The 19,047-nt window shown below is 38.3% G+C and overlaps 2 protein-coding genes across 6 annotated transcripts in view; one reads left to right on the forward strand and one right to left on the reverse strand.

Moving 5' to 3' along the window:
* Positions 1-19,047, forward strand: part of cenpp (centromere protein P) — a 148,777-nt gene that overhangs the window by 24,565 nt on the left and 105,165 nt on the right. For 3 of the 5 annotated variants that reach the window (XM_088337549.1, XM_088337550.1, XM_088337548.1), the window contains exon 6: positions 363-459. In XM_088337549.1, coding sequence (XP_088193675.1) covers positions 363-459 — 97 coding nt within the window. Of the gene's footprint in view, positions 1-362; positions 460-4,626; positions 4,821-4,841; positions 5,199-19,047 lie in introns of those variants that run through there. The other 2 variants (XM_088337553.1, XM_088337551.1) reach the window with 2 other exon arrangements.
* On the reverse strand, positions 1,951-14,949 carry ogna (osteoglycin, paralog a). The gene is made up of 6 exons (XM_088337554.1): positions 14,730-14,949; positions 9,026-9,083; positions 8,334-8,498; positions 6,959-7,161; positions 6,709-6,801; positions 1,951-2,817 (listed from the first exon to the last, which is right to left on the reverse strand). Exons 1-6 carry the CDS (start codon positions 14,898-14,900, stop codon positions 2,647-2,649), a joined length of 861 nt encoding a protein of 286 aa, XP_088193680.1. The 5' UTR covers positions 14,901-14,949; the 3' UTR covers positions 1,951-2,646.

Genomic DNA, 19,047 nt, shown 5'->3' on the forward strand with positions numbered 1-19,047 from the left:
ACAAAACAGTGTTGGCATTGGACGAACATATATATGTTCTTACAAAGTTAATGATTTGAAAAAAGTATTTGTTGGATTGAATTACAGAAGATCAGTTTTATGCACGCAAAATATTGTTACGTCATGAGATCGTTGGTCAGTTCAAACCTTTTCACACCATTGAGAAGGAGTCCTGTTAATGTTTTTGTTTAAACTTTGTTGAATGTTAAGATTGCAGATAATGGCTCTTAACATCAATGGCTTACAGTGTTTGGTTTAAAAATGTCCTGGGGATCTGAGATTGACTGAAAAGTCAGTTGGTTATGAAATTGACAGATCATTGACTTTTTATTTGTTGTTGCTAAGTTTAAATTTATTTTCAGGGTGGAGGAAAGCAGAGATCTCCTGCTACTCTTTAGGACACTCAGGACTTTCTCAGACAGGATAAACGAACGGCGTTGCACCTTTTTGCACTTTCAGGTAAGTGGTGGGATGACCACCATCAAATTCACACTGGTTTCTATTCTGTTTCCTTTATCCTGCTGAAGTGCCGACTTGCATAAGCTTTAATCCTTAGGAACTACTAAGACAAATGAGTCTTTGAGGCTGCAAAATTGTCTATTCCTAATGTTGAGATCTCCATGTTGTCTTGTCTACCTTTTAGCAATGACACCCTCTTAAGAGCCTGATTGATACCCCAGATATCAGATGTACTATGATACAATACACTGCAGCATTACATTGGCATTTGTTTTATTGGTTTGTATACGACAAAGAAGGGCCAACTCCCATAGTTTTGCAGTTCGCTTTGGTTGTATTTGGTCATATTATGAGTCTTTGACAGACCAATCATGGGAAAGGTTTTTTTTTCTATTGCTTGGTGTAAATGTGTGATGGATAGTTTGATATACAGGGAAACAAAAAGAACAATTCTCCGACCGTTCATGCCCGCATTGCAATCTTTGGGCGATAGTCAAGTTCCTCCCAGGGCTTATCGATACAAATCACTAGACACAAATAGACAATTAACCAATCACTCATATGGACATATTTGATTCACGCTAGCTCTTTACTGGAAATTGGAGCCTAGGCATGAACTTACAACCACTGAAATGTGGGGCAGATGTACTAACCTGTTTCTGCCAAAATACTTTTCTAATGAAAACACATTTTATGTGTATTTTACAATTATCGGTCTGTCTTGCCTTCGTAAAAAGTCTAGATTTAATCAAGTAGTAGAAGCCACAGTTTACTTGAAGAGTTGAAATCTTTGCCAATTTGGAAAACAGATACAGAATTTACTCAAATGTTCCGTACGTGGCAGTGTTGTTTTCTGATTTATTTACCCTACTTGTATTTTTTTCAGCAGTGTTAGATTATTGTATTATGCTGTAATGCACAAAATGGTAACCATGAATCAATGTTTGGGTGTAGGGCAAGGGAAAGCACAAAAATGATTTACATAGTTTGCCTTTTGCATTGCAAATTAACAACAGCTGGAATTTCTCGGCACGAATGCTGGTCACACTCTTAACGACTACAGACCACAAACATTTATGAGCCCTTGCGTGCAATTTTTATTTGTGGATGTTGTTAATGGTAAACAACACTGACAGCTATTGTTCTACTGCAGTTATAAGACAAGGTACAATATTTACACTGGTTCATATGGTATTTGACGACTAACTTTGTAAACCATTACAATGAACTGGAATTTAAGCAATGTGTAAACGTATGGCTTTACTTCAGGAAACAACTCAGATGATCATTTGATGTATAAAATATCAGTTTCCAGGACTTTGAGAGGATCTGAACAATTGAGAGCACAGAATAGATAAACATTTTAAAATTCTTCAGCACAGTAAACATCCCTTTCCTATCTCCCCAAATAGCCTGGAATGGGATCCTTGTATGTTTTTCATGTACACCACTATTTTGGAGCAAATGGAATAACTGGTGCTAATTCCAACATAAAATATATGTTATAACTCATTCGTTGCCTAGAACAGAAAACTTGGCATTGTACATTTTTTGAAGGCTGAGTAATTCCAAACACAGAAAAATTTCAACTTTATTCACATATCTTAAGCCATGTGCATGTAACTGTACAACCACTATTTTACATTGGTAATCATTTTTATTACACAAAATGTACTACTGAAGGAGATGTACTGGGGCTACATTTCATACATTTATTAAATTCAGGTTGAGTTTGAAAATCAATAATGTCTGTTCTAATAGAAGGCTGATGATATTTTCTTTCACTATTAATTCAATTACTTGTCATGTGAAATCGTTTTAATGGTTTTTACAGCACCTTTTGGATTAATAGGTTGTTTTTGAGGTGCAACATTACAATGGCAGTCCATGGAGATTGTGAAATGTTCTTGGTGGCTTTAATTCACGGTATGTAAACTAATTACCAGTTCAGCTCTGAAGTGTTTTTCTACGATACAGTTTTGCATTTGAATAATTGATATTGCAGATTAAATGAATTAAAAACAACCTTTAACTTTACTTGGCCTTGACCAATTCACACTTTTATTGTCACGTGAATGCCAGTTCCCCCCCGAATCCAGAATATTTTAGTATCCCCCAATGAGAAAACAATGAGCTAAATTCTTCAGTAATTCGATTGAATAGGATTATGTAAATGTCGTTGGTTCTTCATCGGTACCGTCCGATTGGCAGTACTTTCATACACGTGAAGCTGTCGGAGTACTTTGACAGTACCACAGGATTGCCATCCAAGCGGACTTCACTGAGGCAGGGTCGAAGGTAGTAGGTGTCGTTGGACCTGCAGAAGGTGTCGATGTTGACTTCTGTGATGTTGTTGTTCTGATGATGACATGAAAAGAGTTCTACTAGTGAAACTAAGGCTGTAACAGACCAAAGACACAAAGTAACTTAAAAGAGAAAGTATTTGATTCTGCAAAATCTGAGGTTTCTTGTAATCTATGCATTTTTGTCAAAAAATAATGTCCAAAAGTCATTCAGTCTGGTCCCGTGTGCTGAGTAATTATAGGCATGTCATCAGAAATCTTCACCTGCAAATTTGCAATTTTCGTTGGAATTGAACATCAATTGTTGGAATGCGAATTGCAAGTTTGGGGAAAAGTCCCTCGGATAATATTGACTTGGAGCAGGGGTTGGGAACGTTTTTGACGCAAGGGGCCATGAAAGCATATATAATATATATCCATTGTCTTCCGCTTATCCTGGGTCAGGTCGCGGGGGCATCAGCCTTACCAGGGAAGCCCAGACGTCCCTATCCCCAGCCACTTCCTCGAAATCCCGAGGCGTTCCCAGGCCGGCCTCGACATAGTCTCTCTAGCGTGTCCTGGGTCGTCCCCGGGGCCTCCTGCCTGTGTGACATGCCCGGAACACCTCCTGAGGGAGGCGTCCAGGAGTCATCCTTATCAGATGCCCGAGGCACCTCAACTGGCTCCTCTCAATGCGGAGGAGCAGTGGCTCTACACAGAGTCCCACTCGAATGACTGAGCTTCTTACCTCATCTCTAAGGGAAAGCCCAGACACCCTGCGGAGGAAACTCATTTCAGCCACTTATATCCGGGATTGTGTTCTTTCAGTGATAACCCACAGTTCATGACCATAGGTGAAGGTGGGAACGCTGACCAACCGGTAGATCGAGAACTTTGCTTTTCGGCTCAGCTCCCTCTTCACCACGACGAACCGGCACAGGGTCCGAATGACGGCAGACGCTGCAGCGAAACCCGTCAATAAAACCTGTCAATCTCTTGATGTCCACGCGATGTTGCAGAGGCTCGTAAACCATGATACACCCACAACATCCATAGCCTTAATGAACTCCAGGCGGATCTCATCGACTCCTGGGGTCTTGCCACTGAGGAGCTTTTTGACCACCTCAGTGACTTCAACTCCAGAAATATGAGAGCCCACCTCAGAGTCCTCTGGCTCTGCTTCCCCAGAGGAAGACGTGTCTGTGGGATTGATGACGTCCTTGAAGTACTCTGTCCACCGATTCACAAAGTCCCGAGTCGAGGTCAGCAACGCCCTATCGCCACTATACACAGTGTCGATGGCCCTAAAACGCCGAATGGTGGACCAGAATTTTCTCGAAGCCGTTTAGAACTCGCCTTCCTTGGCCTCCGCCAGTGATCACAAATGGGTATGAGGGTTGCAGCCGCGGCAGGCACCGACTACTTTACGGCCACAGCTCCGATCAGCCGACGATGGAGGCGCAGAACATGGTCCACTTGGACTCTATGTCCCCCGCCTCCCTCGGGACATGGGCAAAGTTCTGCCGGAGGTGTGAATTGAAACTTCTTCTAACAGGAGATTCTGCTAGCTGTTCTCAACAGATATTCAGAACACGCTTAGGTCTGCCGGGTCGGACCGGTATCGCCCCCCCACCATCGTAGCCAATTCACCACCAGGTGGTGATTAGTTGACAGCTCCGCCCCTCTCTTCACCCGAGTGTCCAGAACGTTCGGCCGCAGGTCCGATATAAAACAACTGCAAAGTCGATCATGGAACTATGGCCTAGGGTGTCCTGGTGCCAAGTGCACATATAGACACCCTTATGTCTGAACATGGTGTTCATTATGGACAAACCATGGCGGGCACAGAAGTTCAATAATGATACACCACTCGGGTTTTGGTAAGGGGGGCTGTTTTTCCAGATCACGCCCCTCCAGGTCTCACTGTCATTGCCCACGTGAGCGTTGGTCTTCCAGCAGTACGAGGGAGTCCCCAGGGGGCGCGCTCTCAAGCACACCCTCCAAGGATTCCAAAAAGGGTGGGTACTCTGAACTGCTATTTGTTGCTTAAGCACAAGCACCAGCTCTCTACGCACCCCATCCGTTTGGCCCCTCCCACAGGTGGTGAGCACATGGGATGAGGGACCCACGTCGTCCCTTCGGGCTTTGCCAGGCCGGACCCCTTGAGCAAAGGCCTGGCCACCAGGCGCTCGCCAGAGGACCCCACATCCAGGCCTGGCTCCAGAAGGGGGCCCCGGTAACCCGCGTCCAGGCGAGGGAAATTGTGGACCAATGTTTTTTCTCTTCATAAGGGGTCTTCTGATCTGCGTTTTGTCTGGCCCCTCACCTAAAACCTGTTTGCCGTAGGGGGCCCTACCAGGGGCTTAAAGCCCCCAACAACATAGGCTCCTAGGATCATTGGGACACTCCTCCGCCATGATAAGGTAGCAGATCATGGAGAAGTTTATATATTTATATATATATCAGGGGTGGCGAACAAGTTTGACACAAAGAGCCGAATTTTTTAACTGTGAGAGTCAAAGAGCCACACCACGCACTGACCTGCCATGACAGACACACACAAACGCACACAATTAAAAACATATTATTTCCCATAACACACTCCTCTTCTCGCAATATAACAAGTATTGTTCTTGTGTTGATTACAAGGAAAGTGTCCACCCTCAATACACACATCAAATGCACCTCAGCCAGAGTTAACACAGCAACTACCCTGGGGGTCACATAACCCCTCCACACAAAGGCACCTCTCTCATATCTCATCACAAACACGCACTGTTTCTCACCATCTAATTCTCTTTCTCTCTCTAGCACACACATCTACTGAACACACTTCAGATGCACACATATAACCTGTAAAATTTAAATTAATGGAATATTAAAATATTCACACAAGCATGTTAGGTCAGGTGTTTTTTCCAAACTACACTAGGGCAAAATGAAAATGTCACATAAAAAATGGTTCAAAGAAATTGTATTCAAAGTGAAACACAATTTGTCAGTTATGTGTCCGAAGCAGCATAAAAACAACAAATCTGCCAAATTAATTCCAAAATATTATTTACTATTTGTTATTAACTCCGATGGATTCAAGTGTGTTCAAGAGCTACAGTATATAGAAAATATGATGAGCCAAAGAGCCGCATTCTTATTGGCCAAGAGCCTCATGCCGCTCTAGAGCCGTATTTTCGCCACCCCTGATCATATACGTTAAAATATTTCTCCCTCTCAGTTACTTAAGATTGTGTTGTGTCATTTTTTTTCATTAATAAATGTTTCAAAACAAGTTGAGAGATGAAGAAACTCTTTTGACGCTGTACAAAAATATTTTGAAGCAGGCTTATTCATGATAAAATTACTCATATGCTAACATAATTGGCACATTCAAGAATAATGAATAGTATAATAAGGTATAGTTCATGTTGAACTCGCTTCAGTATAAGTATATTTGTATTAGCAAAGACAAAAAATGTATCTACGCAATACAGATGCAATAAGAAAAAGTTTGATACCACAACTGTACTATATACGTTCTCTTGTGCATAGGTTTTGTTTGTTGTTAAAGCAATACTGGACATACACAGTAACAGTGACTTATCTGGTATACTGTCAAGCTTTGGAAGCTGATCCAAGGATTTGGTCCTTTTGGGTTGTAACCCTACTAAAAATGAACTCCAATGAAAAAAAAACATTTCATGTTGTCAGCAACATGGGGCTGTATTCATGGGGCATTAACCTTTTAACGGACAGGAGATCAACAAAATAGCTATTTTTTTCCAATGATATTCATAGTGCATTTATTTATGATCAGCATTTGTACACTACTTTGGAGTTCTTGTTATAGCTAAGAGAAACTTGAATCGTGGGATCTAAATTCTTCATTCAGAGGATGAGGTTAATTTCCAAATGAGGTGAGCAAACAATGGAACGATTTACTTTTTTTAAAGATATACAGTAAAGTACGTACTTGTAGATGTAAGGTCCGAACTTTTTCTGGGATCTGTGGAACAGCCTCCATCTGGTTATCAGCCAGGTACAAGTTGACCAGACCAGTGAGTTTCTATTGGATTAGGATAATGAATTGTTTCAATTAACATTGTCTTAATTGTTTGTATGACAAATACAAAAAAAAGTACAACTTGCCGAATTATACACTCACAAAGCCAACAAAATAATTATTGTTACATAAATACAGTGCTTTTGTGAGTGAGATATACTTTGAAAAGAGTAGCCTTGACACCCTTGGTCTTCAGAAGGTTGTTGTTGGCATTGAAGGACATCAGTTTGGAAGGGAGTGACGGTAGCCTGACCAGCCTATTATCCGCCAAAGACAGTTCTTCCAATAACGGCAGTCTGGAAAATGCCCCGTCCTCAATCTCAGAGATGAGGTTCCCTGTTAGGTCGATCCTCTTCAGTGTTACTGTTGTGTGATGAAAAGAAAACAAAACGCTAGAGCTCAATCAATCAATTTTTATCAATAATTACTGGTCATGGTGGCTGATAACTGAAAATTATACTGATATTCAGTCGCAGTGTAGTTAAAAAAAAAATTCACATAATCCAAATACCAGGAAAGTGTGTTTTTCTGAACCCTAAAAGCATTGTTTCACGTAATTATTTTTTATTTTAAACTAATCACACCACATTTATTTGTATAGAGAGCACTTACAGAAATACTTATTTTCATTTTAAGTACCATGGTCACATTTCTTTGAAACGATTAGTGTGTATCAAGTTGAGCCACAAGTCCAGCGCAGAATGCGACTGTACTTATCTGTGGTAAATATATCTGATACCCTTCGCCTGCTCCCCAGCAAAATGTTGCTGGTATTCATCTCACTCAATCAGAACGCTCAGTGGTAAAAGAAACATTATTTATTCAAGTGAAAATACAGACAAATTCAGTGTAGAAAATTAGCAGCTATTTGTTGTTAACCTGTGTTCTTGGCTCTCAACTAGAAGTCCAGCGGGGTCTTAATGCAGTTTTAGGTTATTTATTTGAAAATATTATTCAATCTGATGAACATTGTGAAAAGCAGAGTTACAAATAAACATGACTTGACTAGACTTGACTATAATATGAATTTTGCAGTTTCCTCCACTGCATTTGTTGGTGGATGGGGTGACATTGACAAAAAAGTGACAATCCGATACAGTACTTGGATAAGTGGGACAATAAAGGAGTTAGGCTTTACAAAACTGATGCACACTCTGTTTCACCTGAGACAAAATTATAATTTTTCAATTGTTTATTAGTCTTCAGATAGATTTGAAAAAAAGGGGTAAGGGGGATACTTGCCAATATGCTGAATGTCGGCACTGATTATCAGAGTACAAAAAAAGTACAATTTCATTTTTCTTTGACTTCGCTTTAACTTCATAAATGGCATTTGTGTACATATCCTATTAATAAAGACCTCCATTGATTAGAAGAACCTCCTTTGACACCAAATTGGGGAAACCTTGCATGCTGAAATATTGCCGCCCCAAAAAAAAAAAAAAAAAAAGGTTCCAAAGTCATGTATTTAAGTCGAATTGTGAGAGTCTAAATTATTTCTGAATAATTTGGTGTTGTGTTTCGGTACTACTTACCAATGTCAGAAAAATCCTTGGTATTTATCTTTTTAATTTTGTTAAAGCGGGCGTACAGGTAGGCTGTCTCTTTTGGCAGGGTGGGAACGGCAGTCATGTCCGGGCTCACTTCCTCGCAGTACACTGAACCGGTGAGGCAGACGCACAGCAGGCAAGTGGGCAGGTCTGTAAAGTTTTAATCCAGTAAACAGTGATGTCAGCACTGAACCTCACTTAGTCCTGGGATTTTTGCTCTCTTTGAGATACCCAAGCATATCACAAGATGTGGCCATCCTTTGTTAAGAAGTAGCGTTGAAAGCAATTTTCTGGCATGTATTTAAAATATTGCAGCAGAGGCTGATGTCTAATATTTTGAATGTGGTAATTGTTGAAATCTTTCCTATGTTGGGATCTGTGGAAAATTAACACTCACTCTGATTTACATTAGAACACAAATGCAGAACATTGGAACACAATGGGAAATTATGATTTACTTTTGTGTCAAACCACTGTACTGTAGTATAAATAACCTTGGACAACCTAATTGATAAAAGTATTAGTGGCACGTATCAGCTGATTTCACGATTAATCAGTAAAGTGTAATAAGCTAGAATTGTTGAATTGTTTCAACTAGGCAAACCCAAACAGTCATTTGAATTCCCACTCCATCAGTACAAATTTTCTAAATCAAGTTGGCTTGTTCTTTGACTTACCTGAAGCATCTCCACCCGCTGGGATGTTGTCGGGTTCGTCAGCCATGGACAGCGCTCTCTGCAGGATTAATCAAACACATTATGAAAGTAAAACTTGTGTGTACAGGTAATTGAATATACAGTTCAGGTTATTTTTTAAGCCATATTTGTGAACAAGTATGATCAACCACTTTTTTCTGTATCATCACTAAACTTTCAGATTTGATTGCAATTGGACAAAGTTTTGTTGATTTAAAGCAATTTTTTTCATAATAATGATATGCTTGTGTCATTTGGGTAATTCTTAAGCTCTGACTCCATCCAATCCAAGAAGAATCTTGGAAAAAGAACATGGTTGTTCCATGATGACAATTATAACAATAACATTGTTATCATCGGATCTGCTTCACACCGCTGAAGCTCTGTTATTATTATCTTTTACAACAAAATGTCTTCTAATACTATCATCAGCAATAATATGAGATTAGGAAAAACTTACAACATTGTTCTAGATTGTGTCTTGATATTGTCATTCTAAATATTTCGTTACTAGGTTATTTTACCAAATGCCACTGGATCAGGAAGGCTTTATCAGTTCATACAACAACTTTGGGATGGGGAAGTTATAACGAAGCCTTGTTTTTTAACTGTTGTAACCCTTCATGATGAGTCAAAACATCTTCAGATAGATACTTTACTATAAACTAACCAAGATAAAGTTTCACGTTTCTTTCCACATTTGCCGTGGGCACACACTTGTACCTTGAGACAATTCCATGTCAAGTAATGTTGAAAAAAATAAATAAGACAAAGATAGTGATGACATCTGAAAAAATTATTATATATATAGTATTTTAGTGCATATCCTTTCATAAAAAAAGAGAAAAGGTGTATGAGGAATTTGATCCATTTTAACCCTACACCACCATGCATAAAAACACATTTTAAAGTAAAACCCATCACACAACAAAAAGTCATTTACTGATAGCGTCTTTTCATTGCGCTGAAAGTTTTTAACACTTGAGTGAATTTACATTTATAAGAGTGAGTGGCACTGGGGGGGACAGGTGCATTAAGTGCCCTGTTCAAGAACACATTACTTGAGATAGTGGGGTCATTTGTAAGTGGACAACATTCGGTTCCATTTGAGCCACAGCTGCTACATAAACATATACTTTATTACGTTCACGTTTTTAGCCTTTCTTGGCGCATTATCGTTAGACTTTCTTGTGCCCATTTTCAACAATAACCCTCCTTCTACCCGGCAGCTTTTATAGAACCCTGATGTTTGCTCTGTCATTTCACTTTTCAGAGCAAAATAGTTCCACGTAAATTACATTTGGATTTCTTTTCAGAGAAAACCCCAAACATTTTCTAGGAAACCTTGCTAACTGTTTCAGCTTTCAGTGCAGTCTTCCTCAGAGTGTGTGACACTGACAGCTTGTGATGTGTTTTAAAACGGTTCATTTGGTTTAAGCAGGTTTGCCAACCCAAATGAGACTGCACTCCAGTTTTTTGGGAGGCGGTAGGCCCCCCGATCTCTGTTGAGTTTTGTGTTCCCACATATCCTGATTTCAATGGCTCTCTTAATCCATTTTATGCTAAATAGTGAAATGCATTTATATTGCGCTTTCAAGCTAAAAAGGCACTTGAGGTGCTTAACATTTGTATACTCATTTGCTTAACTTGTTTCTTTCCATGGTCAATATTATGGCCTTGTGCCTCTTTGTATTTAATAAAAAAAAAAGGTCATTGTTGGCAGGGGGTATTTATGCACTTGTGATCGTGATATTTATTGTGGTTATCAAGTTACGAAAAATTAAATAAAACAAAAAAATATGCAAGAAAATGGCAGATAATTTTGCAGTGACTCATTTTACCCCTCCAAAATAATTTTAAGTCTATATTTATTTTTTTTTAATCAGGAAAATAGTTTATTTGAGCAAATTTTTTTTTTTAAGTTTTATAATTTTATCAGTTTTACCTTTTACAATGTGCCGTGGAAAATCAAAAATTTCTGTGCTCGTGAAAATTTGATTACTATTTTTTACTTCTATAATTAGAGTAACCCACAAGCCGCTACTATGTTTAGTGTATTGTATTTTATGACTTTGGAAACGTCTGGTATTTGGCTTACACAACCAGAGAGCTATAAACTTACACTTACACTTACTCTTGCTCAGCATTGTTTAACTATTTTTTGTCGTCGTCGTTGTTGTTGTTGGGTTTTTTTTTTCAATGCTCCCGTTTCACACGTATTGTTTAAACTCCACAAATATATTTGAGATTTAAAAATCCCTTGTCTTGATAAATGCACAAGCAAAGCAAAAAATTGCAAATGAACGTACAGAAATCACTGATAAATATCAAATTGCATTTAATATTAACAAGGAAAAATACAAATTAACCACACAATGTGCTACACATGGCATGTGTTTGCATCCTTTTGATGTGAGAGTTGTAGAACCAAAACAATAGAAAAAAATTCCTGTTTGGCTCCTGGAAAAAACAATGCAGGCCGTCTGCTGCTGTTGCCGACCTAGCAGTGTGTTGACTTACAGTTCGGAACCTCTATTGTGGAAAAGAGGTCTTAGTCTTTGATGGAAATGTAGAGTTCAAGCACATTTTTGGCTTTTATTCCTGGATAACATCATCACATGCTCTACCTTCAGAAACAAAACCTAGCCTTAAAATAGTAAAAAGTAATGCAGTTCAATACAGTAAAAGATGCATAATAACTGAAGTTCACAGTAGGACTCGAAGTCAGTATCTATTTTCACCGGCAACTAAATTGATTTAATGTTTAAGAACAGATGGGAAAACTGGCTGTTCAGTCCATCTGTCCATCCGTTCCGTGACTTAAAAAGTTCCCGAGGGGTTCAATGAAGATTACATTGAAAAATGGACTTGCTAGATTTTTCACAGCACAGCGGACTTTCTTTTGAGGGCCTGGATACATTGCCAATTGGCTCTTTGTGTTTATGTGAGGGTTTCTCTGGTGTTTGTAAAGACTCTCTAGTCTTTTTTTTCGGTTCGCAATGAGGAAATGTTGGGTTTAAGAATTGTATGCAAACCTTTTTAGGACATTAAACAGGGTTTAACTCAATTTTTGTGTCCCACCAAGAAAGCAACAAAGTTTTCAGATGATGTTGAGAACTAATACCGTTCAAAGTAGCATTCTTTTTGCCATCTTTTCAGACTTAGTGAGTCAAAATTCCGGGGAAGAATGTTAAGTATGTTTGCATACCGTATATGATCATGGTTCCCTTTGCATTCGATGCAATTGTGAACAAAACAATCCCTAGTGGCCTGTTAATAAGGATTTGGTGCCTTTAACCATTGTTGTCCGGTTCGATACTCATTGCCACCATTATGCAATTGTGGTCAGCAAAAAATGTATCAACTGATCAATAATTGCCATAATATGGTAACACTTTTCCAATTTTGTCAGCAGATAAGGCGTACTGGATTATAGGGCGCATGTTCGAATTTCTGGCCAATTTGGGGTTTTGGGTGCACCTCATAGTCTGGAAAATATGGGTGTTATTTGATTTGTGGGGTTATCATTAAAATCTTTGCACATTTGACACACATGCATGTTTGCACGACTCAAGTTAAAATCTGTTTAATGCAGGGGTGGGCAAACTACGGCCTGGTTGCCATAGGCTCGCCAGGCTTTTTAATTCAGCACGCCCAAAAAATACTAATTATATAAGGATAATATATGAACTAGTAAATAAAATACTAAATCATTTTTTGTTATTTTGGTTTCTCTCGTGGTGAGTGTCACTATGTGTTTCCCCACTCCATGAAAAGAAAATGATTTTCATAAGGAGTATTTGTACTGCCAACATTCAAATAGCTGGCTACAATTTTATGTACTTGTTGTTTTTATAATAATGTATTTATTTAGATATTTATCAAATTACACAAGCAAAACAAACCTTCTGAGCTAGACCTTTTGCATTTGGAGTTGTTCAATGCAATGCATATTATCCTTTTACCTTCCCCTCCCCTCCTTTTTTCCCTTTCCCAGAAAAAAGGAAAAAAAGAGAAAAAGAAAATAAATGAAAAAGAAAGGGGGGAGCAATGCCTATTATCATGAAAACCGGGACTTAACATATTAGTTTGCCTTTATTCTGAGTGCTTTAAAGAAATTCAAAGAAATTGATCTAATTATCAGGGTTCCCGCGGATCCTTGAAAAGTTCTAAAAGGTTTTGAATTCATTATTCTAAAAATAAGGCCTTAATCTTAATTTGTCTTAAATCCAATTTTGGAAAGTCTTAATGTATTTTTTATCAACATTTATCAATTGTATTTTTTTAATAATTCACCACTTTCGTGGTTACATCGCGTGTTCACAATAACGGAACTATCAAAACGGTAATGTGCTTTCAGTCGGGCCTTTCAGAGCTGACGCATGCCTTAGGTCTACCTACAATATACATACACTTTGGACTGAGACGTTTGGACAAATGGACTGTGTACATTTAATGAGAAGTGGCTGTCTGACGAACGATCTTCACCATGGCTAAAAGCTGTGCTAGATAATGTGTATGGGTCACGAAGTATTACGTGCAAAAAATGTTTTTGGGGGGATTTGTTTCAGTTGTATTTTTTGTCAACTTGTCAAAGAAAAATAAAATGAAATGTAACATGTACACATAGATGTTTGCATGTATATTTTTTCTTCATGTATTAGCGAGGTATTAGTTTTAAAACTAGTGGCAAATACAGAGCGCTGTTTAAGGCAATACGGGGAAAAAAATACTACCCTGGGTGTCTTTTCAGAAGTTTACGGAAGCTTGATCTCTTTTATACGATAGACATGAAATCTAACAACAAAGTTCCCATATTCAGGTAAGGTTTTTCTCAAAAGAATAACCAGCAGAAAAAATATAAATTTTTTAATCGAATCATTTCAATAAGTGTTTGTATGGTATTTTGTCTCTTCCAAAGTTAAGGGGAAAAATGCAATCATCGTGAGCCTCTGAAATTTATGTGGCCTCTGACACAATGCTAAAAGAACTTAAGAGAAAAATGAGCTGCATTGCTTCAAACACTGACTTCCGGTTTTAAATGTGTCCGCTAGATGTTGCCAAATTTGTATTTGCTGACTATCATCAATCTACCAGAGAACATTGAGGAATCCCATCCCTTTGATATTCTACTTAGAATTAAAGTCACGGACGTGCGTTTTAAGGCAATATGGAAAAAAAAAAAATAATAATGTATTGAATACAAATTTTAAAAAAATACCACCTGGGTGTCTTGAAAGACGCTTTAGCTTCTTTTATAATAGATATGAAATCTAACAACAAAGTTCCCATATTCAGGTAAACAATAAAATAATAAAATGCAGTTAGACTATCATTTTATCACTAAGACAAGCATTTAGATATTTATTGTATTTCAAAATTTGTGTGTATGATTTCTTTTTCGCTTTTAAAATTGAGGGGAAAAAACAATCATCGTTCTAGAATCAAAGTTTATTACCTGAATCATAATTTGATTTTGAGCCTCTGTAAATACCCCCAGCCCTCCAGGTAAGGCACATTTCTTGTGCCATTTCGTTACTAGTCTGGCTATTTTTTTCCCACCGTGTTGCCTGTGCATCATTTCATAAAAATATCAAGCATGTCGAAAACTCATCCGGGTCAGGATTTTTAAAAATTAATAAATATTTAAGTACAGCACATAAGAAGGTGGTTAATCTGTTCTTACTCGAGCACGCGTTGATTTGAAGGAGTTGCTGAAGAAGCTGCTGAGTTGCCCTCCTGGTGTGGCCCTCCCGGCCAGATTAGTGTTCCCATGGGAGCCAGGAAGCATGCCCGCAGCCAGCCACGGGGCCACCAGCATGCACATCAATACAAGCACCATCATGTTACTCGCCATACGTTTTTAATTTGGGACAGCAGATGCGCTGCGTTTCAAGCACCTCGCAGCGCTGTGTCATACAACTCTATTTAAAGGCTCAAGCAGAGCGCTGAAAGACTTTTTTTTTTTTTTTTTTTTTTTTTTTTTTAACCCTTTCCCGACCCCATCTCAATTTAAAGTGATAGTAAGTAAGTATAGTTTGTTTCTTCTGGTACCATATATACTCATAATTGCAAATGTTGTAATGAAGAGTCAATGTTTTTTAAACTTTTAACAAGATCCATACACTGAGGTTGCAAAGAAAAGTTTATTGGCATTTTTATGTAATGACATTAAAGACAATCTTGAACATGGGGTTGGAACAATTGGTCAACATAGTCGACAAAAATCGATAATAGAAATAGTCCAATTCTTAACTATTGTCGCCGGACTCGTTCTTTTTCAACAGAGAGGCATCTCTACATGTTTTTCAACCACTGTGCACAGTTATTAATTTTCGTACTGTGCCAAGGGAAATTATCCAATTTGTGTGCCAGTGCGGTCTAGTAAAAACAATATAAATTGGATTTACTTTTACCAAAGATGCAATAGCACAGACTGGTGATGTACCGCAGTATTTTTTTTCAATTAAAAAAATGTGCCTTGGCTCAAATAAGGTTGAAAAGCACTGCTCTACATTAATATAATCGCTCATGCTCAGTAGTCTGTCTCAAGCAGTAACATAAGCATACAGAAATGACTGCGTCAACATGAAGTTCGCGTACCAAAACTTGTAAAGTTTGGGAACATATTAGCCAATAAATAGACTACTTGCTAAGTTTGTAAAGCTGACCTTGTGTATCATTGTGATACATCGGTAACACACAAAGATTCTACAAGGGTTTTTCTTACCTTTACTATTTTACTGCTACACTTTTCGGTTCGCAATGAGGAAATGTTGGCCTTAAGAATTGTATGCAAACCTTTTTAGGACATTAAACAGGGTTTAACTCAATTTTTTTTAAAAACTGCAGGGACAAGCATTAAATGATTCCCCCTCCCCCCTTTTCCTGTTTGCTAATATGTTGTGCGTCCTGAACAGCATTGCTAAAAGTAAGATAAAAGCAGATATGCATGCTGGGAAAAAAAATTATAAAGGCTTTTCAAACTAATTTGGGCTTTGTTAACATTTAGCAGAGAGTATATTCCACTTTCGACTTTTTAAAAACGCCTCAAACGACACACCCTACCTTTAGGTTTGCTTACTAGCACAGAAAGATTGTCCAAATATTTTACTTTTCTTCCAGCACATATTATAAGGCAATGGTGTCAGAGTCAAACAGATATACTGAGGGCCAGAATGATCAAATGTTGAAACTCTCTAAAATTACACATAATAGTCAAAGGGACCTAGTTGAACTTACTAAAAAAAGTAATAAAGACTCATGCATAATTTTGTATAATACCAACATAACCTCAAAATCACAACTTGAACTAAAGGGGAGCCAGTCCAGGTTAGCCAAAATTGGGGTAATGTGTTTAAACTTTCTTGTTGTAGTTAAAAGGTTTGCTGCAGCATTTTTTATTAGCTGCAGACATTTGATGCTAGACTTGAGAAAGAAAGACGAAAGAACGGAGAATAGTACTGTACAATAATCGAAATTGGAGGTAGCAAGGACATTTTATAATTATAATTTCAGCATCAGACTGGCACAGTATATATTCAATGTTCCATTGATGTTCTGATTTAGATTTTTTGACTCACATATTTGGTTTCTTGCGTCTTTCTTATTTTCTGAAATTTTGTTTTCGTACTGAATTCTTTTGTATATTTTGTTATTAAATTTAATATTTTTTTTGTGTGTATATTTTCTTATTAAATATGGATACTTTTTTTCGTTTTTCTCATATTCGGTGTTATTTGAGAACATTGGAATATTTTACCATAGCTTTTATTGTGAAAAACTCAATGCAGCGCAAACTCACCCAGACCCTAGCTTTGGCAGCCCACATTCAAATTTAATTTGAGAGCCCTGGTTCCCAAGACCTTAGAACTGTGCCGCACGCGTTAACCACTGCGCCGCCATGCTGCCCTCAAATACATATATTTTATAAAATCTAAACATTTAGTAAGAAAGTAAATCATTTAAGAATAAATATTCCATCCATTATCTTAACTTTATCCTGGGTCATTACAGAAAGAACAAAAAACCCCAGATACAAGTGGCTGAAATTAGTTTCCTCGCAGGGTGGATTGGGTGTCCCATAGCGATAATTCAGGAAGGACCCAGTGTAAATCAAATACACCAAGTTTGTGTTTTTTAACCATAATCAAGTAGATAAAACGTGTTTAATACACTTGGTTCAAAAGCAGACATTCACTGAAAATTATGTGCAAGGTGCATCTTCTTTCCTTTTAGTTCAGTTGGATTGCCAATTGTTTTTAATCCCGCATATTGTACCGGGTGATATTGTTTTAAATGAATCACTTTGTCGTGTTGCCCGTCATGGTTTGGCACACGTTGACGGCAAAGTTTGCAATACTCTGTTTCCAAAATATGTCAAAGACTGAAGAAGTAGGGCCTCTCCTGTCTACGACTATTTCACTGGGTATGCTGGTGTTATAATTTGTGTTTTCGCTCAGTTTGTTGTTTTTTCGCTTTCACTCTGTGAGCTGCTCTATCGCTATTCTTTCAAAATAATTGGCTGTCACCTTCTTCATCTCCTAAATGTTGGTCTGGAACATACATTTTCATTGCATTCCATCAATTCATTTTCTCCACAGCTTATTTTCAGTAGGTTCGCGCGGGGGTGCTGTAGCCCATCCCTGCTGTCTTTGGGCAGTGGCCAGTAGGAAGGGGACACCCTGATTTGGTCGCAGGGCACACAGAGACATACCACCAATCACACACTCACTTATAACTAGGGGAAATTTTGAGTCATCAGCATGTCTTTGGAATGTGGGAGTAAACCATTGTGCATGGAGGAAACCTACGCAGGCACGGGGAGAACATACTAACTTTGCACTTGAACCTAGGACCTCTGAAATGTGGGGCTGACGCGCTGTGCCACCTTTTCATTGCATTCGGCCCCCATTTCCTCCTGTTTTTGGGTGGTGTGATTACAGTTTAAATATATTGACTTTTATCAACCCGTTTTTATTATTATTCTCATTGTTTTGTCGCCTAGGTGTATCCTCGTTGGCCTACTTTCTCGGTTCAAAAACTAAAAATGTGCCCATGACTGATCACACACCTGTAGCAGTGGATGCTCATGTTTCGTGAATGTTCATACATACAGGTATACAGTATTTTTACAATTTCTCGTTTTGATACTAGATTGCGTCACATGCGTTGTAGTCAAGCTTTTAGCTATTTAACTCATCCTTGCTATTTTTCCTGTTTGCTGCAACTTGTCAAGATAGAAAGGAACCATTGATTCATTGCAAAAAAAAAGAAGAGAAAATGCACGGAAGCACAACCAGTTTCTTTGCTTTGCCAAATCAAAATTGATTCCAACAGGACCTTAAGGAACCTTGTTACCGCAAGTCAATAGCTGTGAAAGGCTCTTGGCACACTCATTGTTTTAATAGCTCCAATTCTTTTGAAGTGGATTTTTTTTTCTGTACTTTTCTTTGGATCTATTTTATTTTTGGTAGCTGCTACTTGGACTTTGGCTGATGTTAACATGTTTACACCATAGAGATAATTCAATTAAATTACCGTTCTTAACAAATATACAATAGAAACTTTTTCACTAACAGTCACTAAAAGTTTCTATTCTTTATTTCAGGAGAATTTATTTAAATAATTTCAATCAGCAGGCAGTAATATGCCAGTTATTTATTTTTCCTTCATACATTTTCCTGAACCGCTTATCCTCACGAGGGTCGCAGGGGTGGTGGAGCCCATCCCAGCTATCTGCGGGCAGTGAGCAGGGGACTGTCATGGGATTCCTAGCCAATCAAAGAGGAAAGATAGACATACAACCAGTCACACACATTCATACCAAGGGGCAATTTTGAGTACCAATCAATCTGCCATGCATGTTTTGGGAATGTGGAAGAAAACCGGAGTCCCTGCAGAAAACCCACAGCAGGTATCATTGAACTGTGAGGGGGACATGCTAACGAATGGGAATGTTTTTTACTTTTCCCGAGCTCAAACTAAGGATTGTAAGTGACAAA

The sequence above is a fragment of the Urocampus carinirostris genome, chromosome 6, assembly GCF_059441175.1.
Source record: "Urocampus carinirostris isolate Australia breed hairy pipefish chromosome 6, RoL_Ucar_1.0, whole genome shotgun sequence".
Classification (NCBI taxonomy): domain Eukaryota; kingdom Metazoa; phylum Chordata; class Actinopteri; order Syngnathiformes; family Syngnathidae; genus Urocampus; species Urocampus carinirostris.